This window comes from Nipponia nippon, unplaced genomic scaffold (genome assembly GCF_047370975.1).
Source record: "Nipponia nippon isolate SJK-2023a ecotype South Korea unplaced genomic scaffold, ASM4737097v1 scaffold_38, whole genome shotgun sequence".
In the NCBI taxonomy this organism is placed as follows: domain Eukaryota; kingdom Metazoa; phylum Chordata; class Aves; order Pelecaniformes; family Threskiornithidae; genus Nipponia; species Nipponia nippon.
Window position 1 is genome coordinate 1,145,530 of NW_028262356.1, and position 11,105 is coordinate 1,156,634.

Here is an 11,105-nt window from a genome sequence, read left to right on the forward strand (position 1 = left end):
CTTGTGTACTCCCAGCCTACTTGCTGTTGGCCTGTGTGAGAAGCAGAAAAGGCCCTGACACTGTGCACGCACTGTTCGGCCATAGCTACAACATCGGTGTGTTACCGACACTGTTTTGGTCACAAATGCAAAACATGGCACCATACGAGCTGCTATGAAGAAGGTGAACTCTATCCCATCCAAAAGCAGGACACATGCTCAGCACTGTCACCAGCTCCACACTCAGTGAGGTTCCCCTCTTGGTGCTTGGTGCCACCCCGTCACATGCTTGCAATGTCCCCAAGCCCCAAACTTTTCAAGGTCCCCACCCCCTTGCTCGGTACATCCTAGTCCCCACTCTTAGTGCTGTCGACATCCCCATGCTGTTGGCCCCATTCCCGTTTCTGTGCTCGCCACTTTAGGCGTGCCCGCCATCGACAAGCTCCCTGTCAACACGTGGAAGGCCAGCCGCCTTTCACAGAATCCCAGCATGGTTGAGGTTGGAGGGCACCTCTGGAGACCATCTAGTGCAAGCGCCTGCCCAAGCAGGGTCCCCTGGAGCAGGCTGCCCAGGCCCTTCTCCAGCCGGGCTGGGCCTGTCTCCAAGGCTGGAGAGCCCACGGCCTCTCTGGGCGACCGGTGCAGCACTGCAGCCCCGTACGGGTGCAAGAGCAGCCACCCCCCTGACTCGGGTGCCAAGGTGGCCGTGTCACAGGGGGTGACAGGTAGCCGAAGGCGCCCTTGCCCATAGTGGGGGCACACGCAGACGGGTGGTGGTGATGTCACAGCAGAAACTGTGACCCGTCGCCAAGGCCTGGATAAAGGGCTGCTGGGCTCCAGGCGTGCGTCAGTCTGACCTGGTGAGGTGAGGAGAGGGCAGGGGAGAAAGGGCCTTGCCCAGGGCTGCCGAGGGAGGAGGGGAGCCTCACACCTTGGGCTTCCGGGACCTGTGTGGCAAGCTCACCGTGTCCCACTGCTCCCTCAGGGTTGGCAGAGGAGTGTTCGGAGGAGAAACCCTGGCACTGCTGGGGCAGAGGCTCTCCAAGTGCTCGCCGTCAACGTGCACCATGGTCGCAACGAAGCAGCAGGACTCCGACTCGCGGGAGCAAGGTGAGAGCTCCCGATGGCTGGCAGAGGGGTTGTCGGGGCAGTCTGTGTACAGGCAAGAGTGGTGGCAGGGGAAGGCAGGAGCTCCCCAACCGCCCCAGGGCAGGGTCCCTCCTCTCCTCAGCAAGTGGGGCCCAGGCTGGGCTGTGGGCACCTGTTGGGGCACCCGTGCCTGCCATGCTCCCTTCTTCTCCAAAGGCCCCAGCCCTGCCCTTCAGCCAGCCAGGCAGGGACAGAGCAGGTCCTTGGGGGTGATCCTGCAGGGACACTTCCCCCAGCCCCACGGAGGTGCTCATTCCCAGCGGGATTTCCTCTCTCCCCTCCAGCATGCATGCTGTGTTTCCAGGCAGAGGCTGACCCCCTTATCTGTGGGTGCAAAGTAGCGAAGAAAGGGCTCTGTGCCCACACCTATTGCCTGGTGAGTTCTCCTGGGGCTCCCTCCAGCTTTCTGCCAGGGATGCTCCCTTCCTTGCTGACCTGATGAGCTCCTGGCCTTCTCTGCTCTGCAGTTTCTTGCCAGCGGGCTTTGTCTGCGAGAGAGCAGGAATGGGTTTGTCATTGAGGACACCAGACGCGCAATCCAGGAGGCAGCCCAGAAGGTGAGGACCTGGGAAAAGCAGGGAGGTTTGCACCAGGAGAGGCTTGTGGGAGCTCCTCCTGAACGCCAAGAAAGAAATCCCAGCCCTTCCACCAGCCCTGGGACAAACGCCTGCTCCCAGCAGCTCCACAGAGGCTCCGACACAGGCAAAAGCCTCGTGCGCCAGGCAGATTTGTGGGGTGTGGGCCAGCAGTGCCCACAGCCTGCGCCCTGCCCGGAGGCGTGGGGCTGGCCACACAGGCCCTGAGGCTGCCGCTGAGGGGACTGCTGTGCTCTTTCCAGCGCTGCTTCGTTTGCGGCAAGACGGGCGCTGCCATCAACTGCCGGGAGAAGAGGTGCGACCGCAGCTTCCATCTCCCCTGTGCCTCACAGGGTGAATGTGTCACCCAGTTCTTCGGGCTGTACAGGTAAGGGCTGCCGGCCCTCGTGCAGGAGCCTCCTCGTCTCCAAGTCCCCTCCTGCCAGCAAGTGATGAACCCACAGGGACACTTCCCAGCAGCCTGCCACAGCCAGAGCCAGAGCCCGGACAGGGTGTGCGGCGCCTTCACCGCTCCCCTGCCCGCCTTGCCATCACCGGGGAAGGACTCAGCACTTCTCACTTCACCTCGCCCGTCCCTTCCGTCTTCCCCCCAGGTCCTTCTGCTGGGAGCACCGCCCAGTGCAGGCAGTGCAGGCCAGTCCGCAGCTGAACAGCACCTGCCTCATCTGCCTGGACCTCGTGGAGGACAAAAAGTCCTACCGCACCATGGTGTGCCCAGCATGTCAACGCGCCTGGTTCCACCGGAGCTGCATCCAGAAACAGGCTATCCACGCTGGCGTCTGCTTCTGCTGCTTGCATTGCCAAAACAAAGATCAGTTTGTCATGGAGATGCTCACCATGGGGATTCGAATCTCCAAGAGGTTGTTTTTTCTCTTCCCAACTCACAAGACATAGGGCGCAAGCGCAGTGCCAGGCCAGGGACTGCCCGGCAAGCCTGGCCTTCTGCCGTCCCCTGACTCTTGTCCTCTGCTTCATGGAGGAGCTGGAAATGGGGTGGGGGCAGAAGAGAAGGGACGGCCTGGGTCTGCCCGATGCTGGGGCAACAGGGGCTCAACACTTTCCCTTCCTTCTGCAGCAGACAACCATCACAGGAGAGTGACCAAGCCTTCGGAGTGGTGTACCAGAGGCACATCGGCTGCAATGCCAGCAAGTGCCTTTGTCCGGGAGGCAGGGAGCAGGCAGAGGAAAAGGGGTAAGCTGCCAAAGCAGAAGTCTAGGGCTCTGCATGGGATCTCTGTCTCCGTACCTACTTGGGGAGGAAGGACTAAGAACAAGAGTTCTGCTGGGCAGGCCCTTGCTTGCGTCACATTGTCCTCACAACCAGCAACCCGTTTGTTTCCCCAGGTCCTGGGAACTGCTCCTGTGCAGCTCCTGCGCTGCCAAAGGCATCCACCGACGCTGCTCCTACTTGAGGAACAGTACAAGCACTTGGGAGTGCGACTGCTGTGCTGGCCTGGCCACTGGTAAGAGGCAAAGCACCCGGGTGCCCCTGCGCTGGAGCCAGAGGCCAGGCTAGGCCTGGTAGCAGGGGCTTAGGGGGGGCTTGGCTCCAGCAGGCCTGTGGGCACCACAACGACCTCTCCTGCCCAGGGGCTGGGTGGCCGTGCTGCTGACCTTCCTGCCTCCCCTCACAGCCTCCAGTGACAATTCAGAGCGTGCCAGCCCCAGCGCTGCCAGCCAAGTGGCATCGGGGCTGTCCCATGGCTCCCTGGTGCCTGAGAGCAGCAGGCCCAGCACCATCACCCAGGCACCACTGAGGCCATCCCGCAGCTCCCCAGTGCTTGAAAGAAGCAGCTGCTGCAGCCACCCTGCGCCAGACCAGATGAGACACCGCGCGCGACTACACCAGCAGGTGCAAAAACCATACAGCAGGCCTGGAAGAAGCTGCGGGACCAGCCGTGTGCCAGCCCCATGTGCTGAATGCAGCACCTCGGGCACTGCCAGCCAGCTGGCATTGGGACCACCCTGCGGCTCCCCAGGCCTTGAAAGCAGCAGCCCCAGCACTGCCAGCCAGGTGGCACTGGGCCTCTTCCAAGGGTCCCCAGCACCTGCAAGAAGCAGCTCCAGCACCAGCATCCAGGCACCACTGGGGCCATCCCTCAGCTCCCCAGTGCCTGAAAGAAGCAGCCGCTCCAGCCAGCCTGGGCCAGACCGGATCCGACACCGCTCACGGTTACAACGTCGGGCGCAAAAGCCATACAGCCGGCCTAGAAAAGACCGCGGGACCAGCCGTGTGCCAGCCCCAAGTGCTGAGCCCAGCAGCCCCAGCACTGCCTGGCAGGTGACACCGGGGCTGTTCCTTGGCGCTCTGGGGCTTGCGAGGAGCAGCTCCAGCTCCACCACGCAGGCGGCATCGGGGCTGTCCCGTGGCGCTCTGGCTCTCAACAGCACCAGCCGCTCCAGCCAGCCTGGGCCAGACCGGATCCGACACCGCTCACGGTTACAACGTCGGGCACAAAAGCCATACAGCTGTCCTGGAAGACGCTGCTGACCAGTCGTGCACCAGCCCCAAATGCTGGCTCCCATCCCCCCGCACAATAAAGCTGGCTGCTCTCTCCTCTCATCTGCACTGGGAGATCCCACACTCATTTGTCAGTCATCCTCCTCTGCCTTTCTCGGGGGGCAGCATTAGGGGACGGGCCTGGGGGCGTTGTCTTCTCCCCCAGGGATGGGAGTGCATTCCCCAGACTTTCCTCCCTATGGGCTGGCCTTGGCCGGCCACCCAGCACCTTGGCCATGTGCTTCAGTCCTTGCTGGCCTCGGGAGGCTGCTGTTGAGTGTCACGCCGGAGCGGTATTTGTATTTTCCCCTGGTGGGATGTTCACACCCCCCCCGAGCCCCGTCTGCACCTGCAGTCTCTGTCCCTTCCCCACTCCCCTGTGACAGCTCCTCCCCACCTCTGGGTGCAGCACCCGTGTCCTCCTGGGTGCTCCCTGCCCGCGCCCTGGCGTGTCCTGGGGAGCGGCAGTAGTGCAGCCGGGCTGGCGGCGAGCCCCACCGGCTTTGGGGCGGCTGCGCCCTGCTGGGGCTGGCAGTGCTGCCAGTTCTGGGGGGTGCTGCCTGGTCAGGGGGAAGGAGCCCATTTTGGGGGTGTTTCTGCGTTTGGTGGTTCCTGATGATCTTGGGGGACTGTTGGCTGGTTTAAGGTGTGCCCCTGGGCTTGGGGGCGTTTGTGGGTTTTGAGGGTGCCGACAGGTTTTGGGGGATGTGCCTGGGTGGCTGCTGCCAATTTTGGGGGAAACTTGAGGGTTTGGGGGTGTTGCTGCGTCAGGTGCATGCTTCCAGGTGTGGGGGGTGCTGCCAGGTGTGGGGTGCGTCTGGATTTAGGGTTTGTTCCTGGATTTGAGTAATGCTACCAGGTCTAAGGGTTATTTCTGATTTGGGGTGTGCCGCTGGGTTGAAAGCTGTTGAAAGCAGCATCTGCTCCAGTGGAAACAAACGCTGTCCCTGCAGCAGTGCCAGCAGTGCATCTCGTAAGGTGCTGGGCACTGCTGTGGTCATGCTGCGCTCTCGGGCTGGTTGTTTCAGCAGCACGGTAACCCGGCTGGCCACCCTTGGGAAGATCTGGGGTGCCCTCCTCAGATGTTTTTCACTTGCCGTGTTCGAGGTGAAATCGTGTCTCTCACGTTGAGACCACTTTAGGATAGTACCCGCTGTCCTGTCTGCTCTGCCTTGGTAGTGAACGATGTGTTTCTGTTTGTCGTTTAATTGCCTTATTCCTTCTTTTGAATCTCTGATACAGGTCACTCAGGGCCCTCGATGGAGGCTGATGGTTGCATTGTGCCTGCTGTTTGGCTTGGCAGTGCTGCAGGAGGGGAGCCGGGCAGCGCTGCTCCACTGCTGCTTGCTGGGGCAGCCGTGGAGGAAAGAGGCTTTAGGAAATCCCTTCCCAAGTCCAGCTGAAGCTCAAGAGGTTTTCTGCCAGTGGAGGTGCTGTGGCACTGACATCACTTGGCAAGGTCTCTAACTGTTCTTGGGTTCACCTGAGATTCTGCTCTGTATGAGATGGTTGGCAAGCGTTGAATTCACTGCCTTCCAGTTGCTGATACAAGGTGTGGTGGGGCTGAAGCTGAGTAAATCCCTAAAAGGAGATGAGATTTTGCAAGGGCCATTCCTGTAGTACCCAGGACTCCAGCAGAAGCTCTTGTCGCCGTGCCCTTTCTTCAGCACGCAGCTCTGCCTCGTGAGGCTGGAGAATGTCCTGTTGCCTGTCTTTGTCCCATCCGATTCAGGGACTTCCCCCTCCAGCTCAGGTGGCTTCTCAAGTTCTTAGATTAATCCTTTCCTGGGACCTTTTGATACCTGCTAGGCAGGCCGTTTTCTTTTGAACTGACCAATCCGGCAGAATCGGGCTTATGAAACCACAAAGCTGGTATTTGAGGGCTTGTTGCACCCAGAAATAAAGCAGGGTGCATCAACGTGACTCTAGGGATTGTTTTGCACAGTGAAAGCTGAAGGGAGGCATACATCATTAAAGGCGGCTGGGGGTTAGACTAGGTGAGCTACATCTGCAAGACTTCCTACCTCAGCATCTTCTCTAGTGTGGTTAAGAGACATAGGCACACAAAATGTTCCAGATACGAACAGCAGACATCAGGAACTGCAGCAGTGATAAGACTTTTTATTTTTTTTTTAATTATACTGGATTCCCACCTCCTTATTGGCTTTTTGAAATTGCAGGACTTGCCAGGAAGGATTCTTCAGAAATTTCTGCATGCAAATCCCCATATACACAGTCCCTAGGCAGTATTTCTGAAATAAATCAGCAAGTAGGCATTCGCCGTATAGCTCCCGTTCTCCCTCTACTTGCAAGGAAGTGCAAAACGCACAGGTTTTAGGTGCAGTAATGAAAAAATGGGTTGTCAGTGCCCTGTAACCCACATGCAAGGCCCTGCAACCCAAATGATACACGGAATACCATACACTTCTCAGGCTGTGGAACTGTTGGTACTTTTATTATTAAGAGTCACCAAAGGAAAAGAAAAACAGAATTGCTGCTTAGCGTCTGTTTTCTTCTCTTTGTTTTCCGTTGTCCTTCACCTTGTAGCCCAGAAACGTGTAGCTTTGGATGAGCAGCGTTTCCCTTGCATTCAGCTCCTTTGCCAGAGGCAGGCAGGCAGGTTCAGGCAGGTGCCGGTGTTGTAGAGCAAGGCAGCCGTGTAGCTCCTTCCACAGCTCCTCCGTGCTGGGTGCTGGTTAGGCTGCTTTGCTGAAGCCACTCTCTCTCCTGCCAACGAAAACTGCTTCTTTGATTGCACTTCTCTGCGTCTTCACACCCACCCAGAATAATTAGCGACTCTCACAGCAAAGGGAGCTCCTGCTGGGGTCCCTCACAGACCTGCAGCACAACCTGTGTTGTTTCATGTATCCTTGGAAGACTTGAAAAGGGAGAGAGCATGAGGTGGCAACGTTTCCTGCTGTTCTGAAGCTATGTAGAGGGATGTAAACAGAGGATGGCTGGGAGAGAGCCACCCTGCTACAGCCACAGCCACAGCCACTCAAATAGTGGTTAACGCTAAGCTGTGAAGCCATGCTATTGCAGGCCTCCATCCTCAGAGGCTTTCTAGACCCCGCTGGAGGAACGCCCCTGCATCCTGGTCTGACATCCTCGCTGGTCTTGCCTGGAGCTGGAGCACTGCAGGACTGGGGCCTCCCTGGTGTCCTTGCCAACTTGAATGAACCTATGAGCCTGTGATTTTCCTGCTCCTTTTTTCCCCCCTGCTCCCCTGCCACCCCTTGCATCCACCCAGATCCATCCCATTCGTCCGCCTTTGTCCTTCCCAAGGAAGACCCTGTGCATGATGTTCAGGGTGCCCACGAGATGTGCATGCCAGGCCCACACAATTGAGGAGGGCCGCTGTTAATTTTCTTCATTCTCCTCCTCCTCGTCTTCCTGTTCCTTTTTTCCTTCTTCTCTTCCTCTCGTTCCTCCTGTTCCTCCTGTTCCTCCTGTTCCTACTGTTTGTCCTCCTGTTCCCCCTCTTCCATGTTCCTTCATCATCCTCATCTTCTTCTTCTTCTTCTTCCTCTTTTTCCTTTTCTTGTACCTCTTCTGCCTCCTCTTCCTCCTCTTCCTTATCCTCCTGCTCCTCCTGTTCTTTCTTCTCCTCCTTTTCATCCTCCGCCTCCTTCTCCTTTTATTCCTCATGTTCCTCCTCCTTCTCCTCCTCCTCTTATTATTGCTCCTCCTTTTGTTATTCCTCCCCCTCCTCTTCTAGTTCTTTCTCCTGCTCCTCCTGTCTTCTTCCTCTTCCTGTTCCTTCTCCTCTTTTCCCTCCTCCTGTTCTTCCTCCCCCCGATCTTCCTTTTTGCTCCTCCTCCCCCTTCCCCATCTTTCTGGTTAGTCTTCTCCTATTCTTCCTCATCTTTTTTCTCGTCCTCCTCCTGTTCTTCCTTTTCCTCCTCCTCATCCCCCACTAAACCGAGTTTAAAGTTCTCCGTGAAAGTCTGGCCAGCATGTAGCCTAAGTAGCATTTACATATAGAAAGTAATATGGATTTTTTTCCCCTCCCCTCGTCCCAGAGGATCCCACATACTTGTCCTCAGACTCAAAGGTAGAGAGAAATCCACAGAAGAGCAGTGGATTTTACCCATTTTTAAAAAGGGTAAAAAGGAGGACCCTGGGAACTACCGACCTGTCGGCCTCCCCTCTGTGCCTGGGAAGATCATGGAACAGATCCTCCTAGAAGCTACGCTAAGGCCCATGGAGGACAGGGAGATGATTTGGGACAGCCAGCACGCCTTCACCAAGGGCAAGTCCTGCCCGACCAACCTAGTAGCCTTCTGTGATGGATTAACTACGTCAGCGGACGAGGGAAGAGCTACGGATGTCACCTCTCTGGACTTCTGTAAGGCCTTTGACACGGTCCCCCACAATCTCCTCCTCTCTAAATTGGAAGGATATGGATTCGATGGGTGGACTGTTTGGTGGCTAAGGAATTGGCTGGATGGTCGCATCCAGAAGGTAGTGGTCAATGGCTCGATGTCCAGATGCAGACCAGTGATGAGTGGTGTCCCTCAGGGGTCCGCTCTGGGGCCAGCGCTGTTCAATATCTTCATCAAGGACATAGCGGGATCGAGTGCACCCTCAGCAAGTGTGCAGGTGACACCAAGCTGAGTGGTGCGGTCGACACGCCTGAGGGACGGGATGGCATCCAGAGGGTTCTGGACAGGCTGGAGAGGTGGGCCTGTGTGAACCTCATGAGGTTCAAGAAGGACAAATGCAGGGTCCTGCACCTGGGTTGGGGCAATACCCAGTATCGATACAGGCTGGGGGATGAAGGGGATTGAGAGCAGCCCTGAGGAGAAGCACTTGGGGGTACTGATAGATGAAAAGCTGGACATGAGCCGGCAATGTGCTCTCACAGCCCAGAAAGCCAACCGTCTCCTGGGCTGCATCCAAAGAAGCGTGGCCAGCAGGTCGAGGGAGGGGATTCTGCCCCTCTACTCTGCTCTGATGAGACCCCACCTGGAGCACTGCCTCCAGCTCTGGGGTCCTCGGTACAGGAAGGACATAGACCTGTTGGAGAGGGTCCAGAGAAGGGCCACAAAAATGATGAGAGGGCTGGAACACCTCTCCTATGAGGAAAGGCTGAAAGAGCTGGGCTTGTTCAGCCTGGAGAAGAGAAGGCTGTGGGGAGACCTGATTGTGGCCTTTCAATACTTAAAGGGGGCCTACAAGAAAGCTGGGGATAGTCTTTCTAGCAAGGCCTTCTGCGACAGGACAAGGGGTAATGGTTTTAAACTAAAGGAGGGGAGATTTAGACTGAACACAAGGAAAAAATTTTTCATTATGAGGGTGGTGAAACACTGGAAGAGGTTGCCCAGAAAGGTGGTGGATGCCCCATCCTTGGAAACATTCAAGGCCAGGCTGCAGGGGGCTCTGAGCAACTGGATCTAGTTGGAGATGTCCCTGCCCATTGCAGGGGGGTTGGACTAGATGACCTTGAAAGGTCCCTTCCATCCCAAAGCATTCTATGATTCTATGTGTTTCCCTGTCCCATGTCTTTTCCCTGTTTGCACTCATAGACCCCCATCCCAGCCTCTGTGTCCTCACCTGGGTCCTCCAGAAACCTGCCTGTTTGTGGGGCACTGGCTTGGTGCATGGTCCTGTTTGCAGGTGGAAAAGGGCAGGTCAGACTAAGCCTGTGCGTCCAGCAGAGGTGATGCTGGTGCTGTCCATAGGCAGAGGAGTAGCTGAAGGCACTTTACCAGGCTTGTGGAATACCTACTGACCACTCAAAGTTGCAGTTCAGGAGCCTCAGTGACTTGTTAAAACTTGAGAGCCCCTGTTCCATTTCTCCTTTTCTCTCCCCTGTCCCTACCCCCCCCTACCCCCCCTGCAGACTGATAGTGGTGGTAGGACGAGCGTGAGTGGTGGTGGTGCTCCTGGAGTGCGTGAGGGACTTGCGGAGGAGCTCATTGCTCATGAGCCGTGAGAGGGCCAGCACCCTGGCAGTCGCTGGAGGGGAGAGGGCCCTTGGGCAGCGGGGAGGATGGGTAGGCAGATCTGGGTGGCTGGGACTGGCTCGTGAATCCTGATTTAGGATCCTGCCAACTACGCCAGTTTGTCACAAAAGAGTGATTTAGATCGCTTAAGGAATCGCCATCAAAGGTAATAGCAAAAGTGGTTTTAATCTGATGTTGTAAAACTTTGACTTGACAAAGTTCGATGGCGAGGTTCACTCTATTAATTACTGCATGGAAGAATCCTAGAAAGGAAAAGTGAGTTACACTCGAGTGAGACTGATTCACAGAGAGACCGGGGACACAAAAGGGTAAGGAGGACCCTCCTGGAGAGTCACGAGGTTCAGAGTGGACCCCCTGGCTTTCTAAACTCCTTCCTCAGAGAGGAGACTAGGTGCAGCTGGGCCCAAACCTAGTCTCAGACTTGGTCAACAGTTTACGTCTAAAGGATTGTACATGCAAAGTTTATGTAATGTTTCATTAGCATCAATTCAGCCTGCAATTAAAGTTACCAAGACAAAATCAAAGTTACCATACTACAAGGTTATGCACGATATCGGTCGCTTACCAAAGATCTGTCGTTGGTAAAAGTGGTTGAGTCCCCACCCCTGGAGGTATTTAAAAGACGGGTGGATGTGGTGCTTGAGGACATGGTTTAGTGCTGGGCTTGGCAGTGATAGGTTAACGGTTGGACTCGATGATCTTAAGGGTCTTTTCCAACCCTAACGATTCTGTGCTTCTATGATTCTAAAAGGTCTCTCTGCCTCGAGGAGCAGCCTTGCGGGATGTCCCAGCTCAAGGGGAGATCACCGCCATGCAGCCACGCTGCCAGCAGGGAGAGATCAAAGGCGGCCCACTTAGCCTGTCATATTTATAGGATACAGTGGTTGGCTCGTAGTCAAATTACATGCGATG

At 56.5% G+C, this 11,105-nt stretch overlaps 1 protein-coding gene across 1 annotated transcript; it reads left to right on the forward strand.

The window, feature by feature from the left end:
• The first annotated feature begins 1,046 nt into the window (after positions 1–1,046).
• On the forward strand, positions 1,047–3,240 carry LOC148053667 (E3 ubiquitin-protein ligase PHF7-like). Its single transcript, XM_087772903.1, has 7 exons — positions 1,047–1,089; positions 1,413–1,504; positions 1,596–1,685; positions 1,967–2,091; positions 2,318–2,584; positions 2,800–2,916; positions 3,069–3,240. Exons 1-7 carry the CDS (start codon positions 1,047–1,049, stop codon positions 3,238–3,240), a joined length of 906 nt encoding a protein of 301 aa, XP_087629029.1.
• Positions 3,241–11,105: the final 7,865 nt, after the last annotated feature.

Excerpts from the sequence above, each read along its gene's own strand:
- LOC148053667 (XM_087772903.1), top strand. The coding sequence starts at position 1,047 with ATGGTCGCAACGAAGCAGCAGGACTCCGACTCGCGGGAGCAAG. Across the intron at positions 1,090-1,412 it reads CTCCGACTCGCGGGAGCAAG|CATGCATGCTGTGTTTCCAG; the intron begins GTGAGAGCTCCC and ends TCTCCCCTCCAG. Across the intron at positions 1,505-1,595 it reads GTGCCCACACCTATTGCCTG|TTTCTTGCCAGCGGGCTTTG; the intron begins GTGAGTTCTCCT and ends TCTGCTCTGCAG.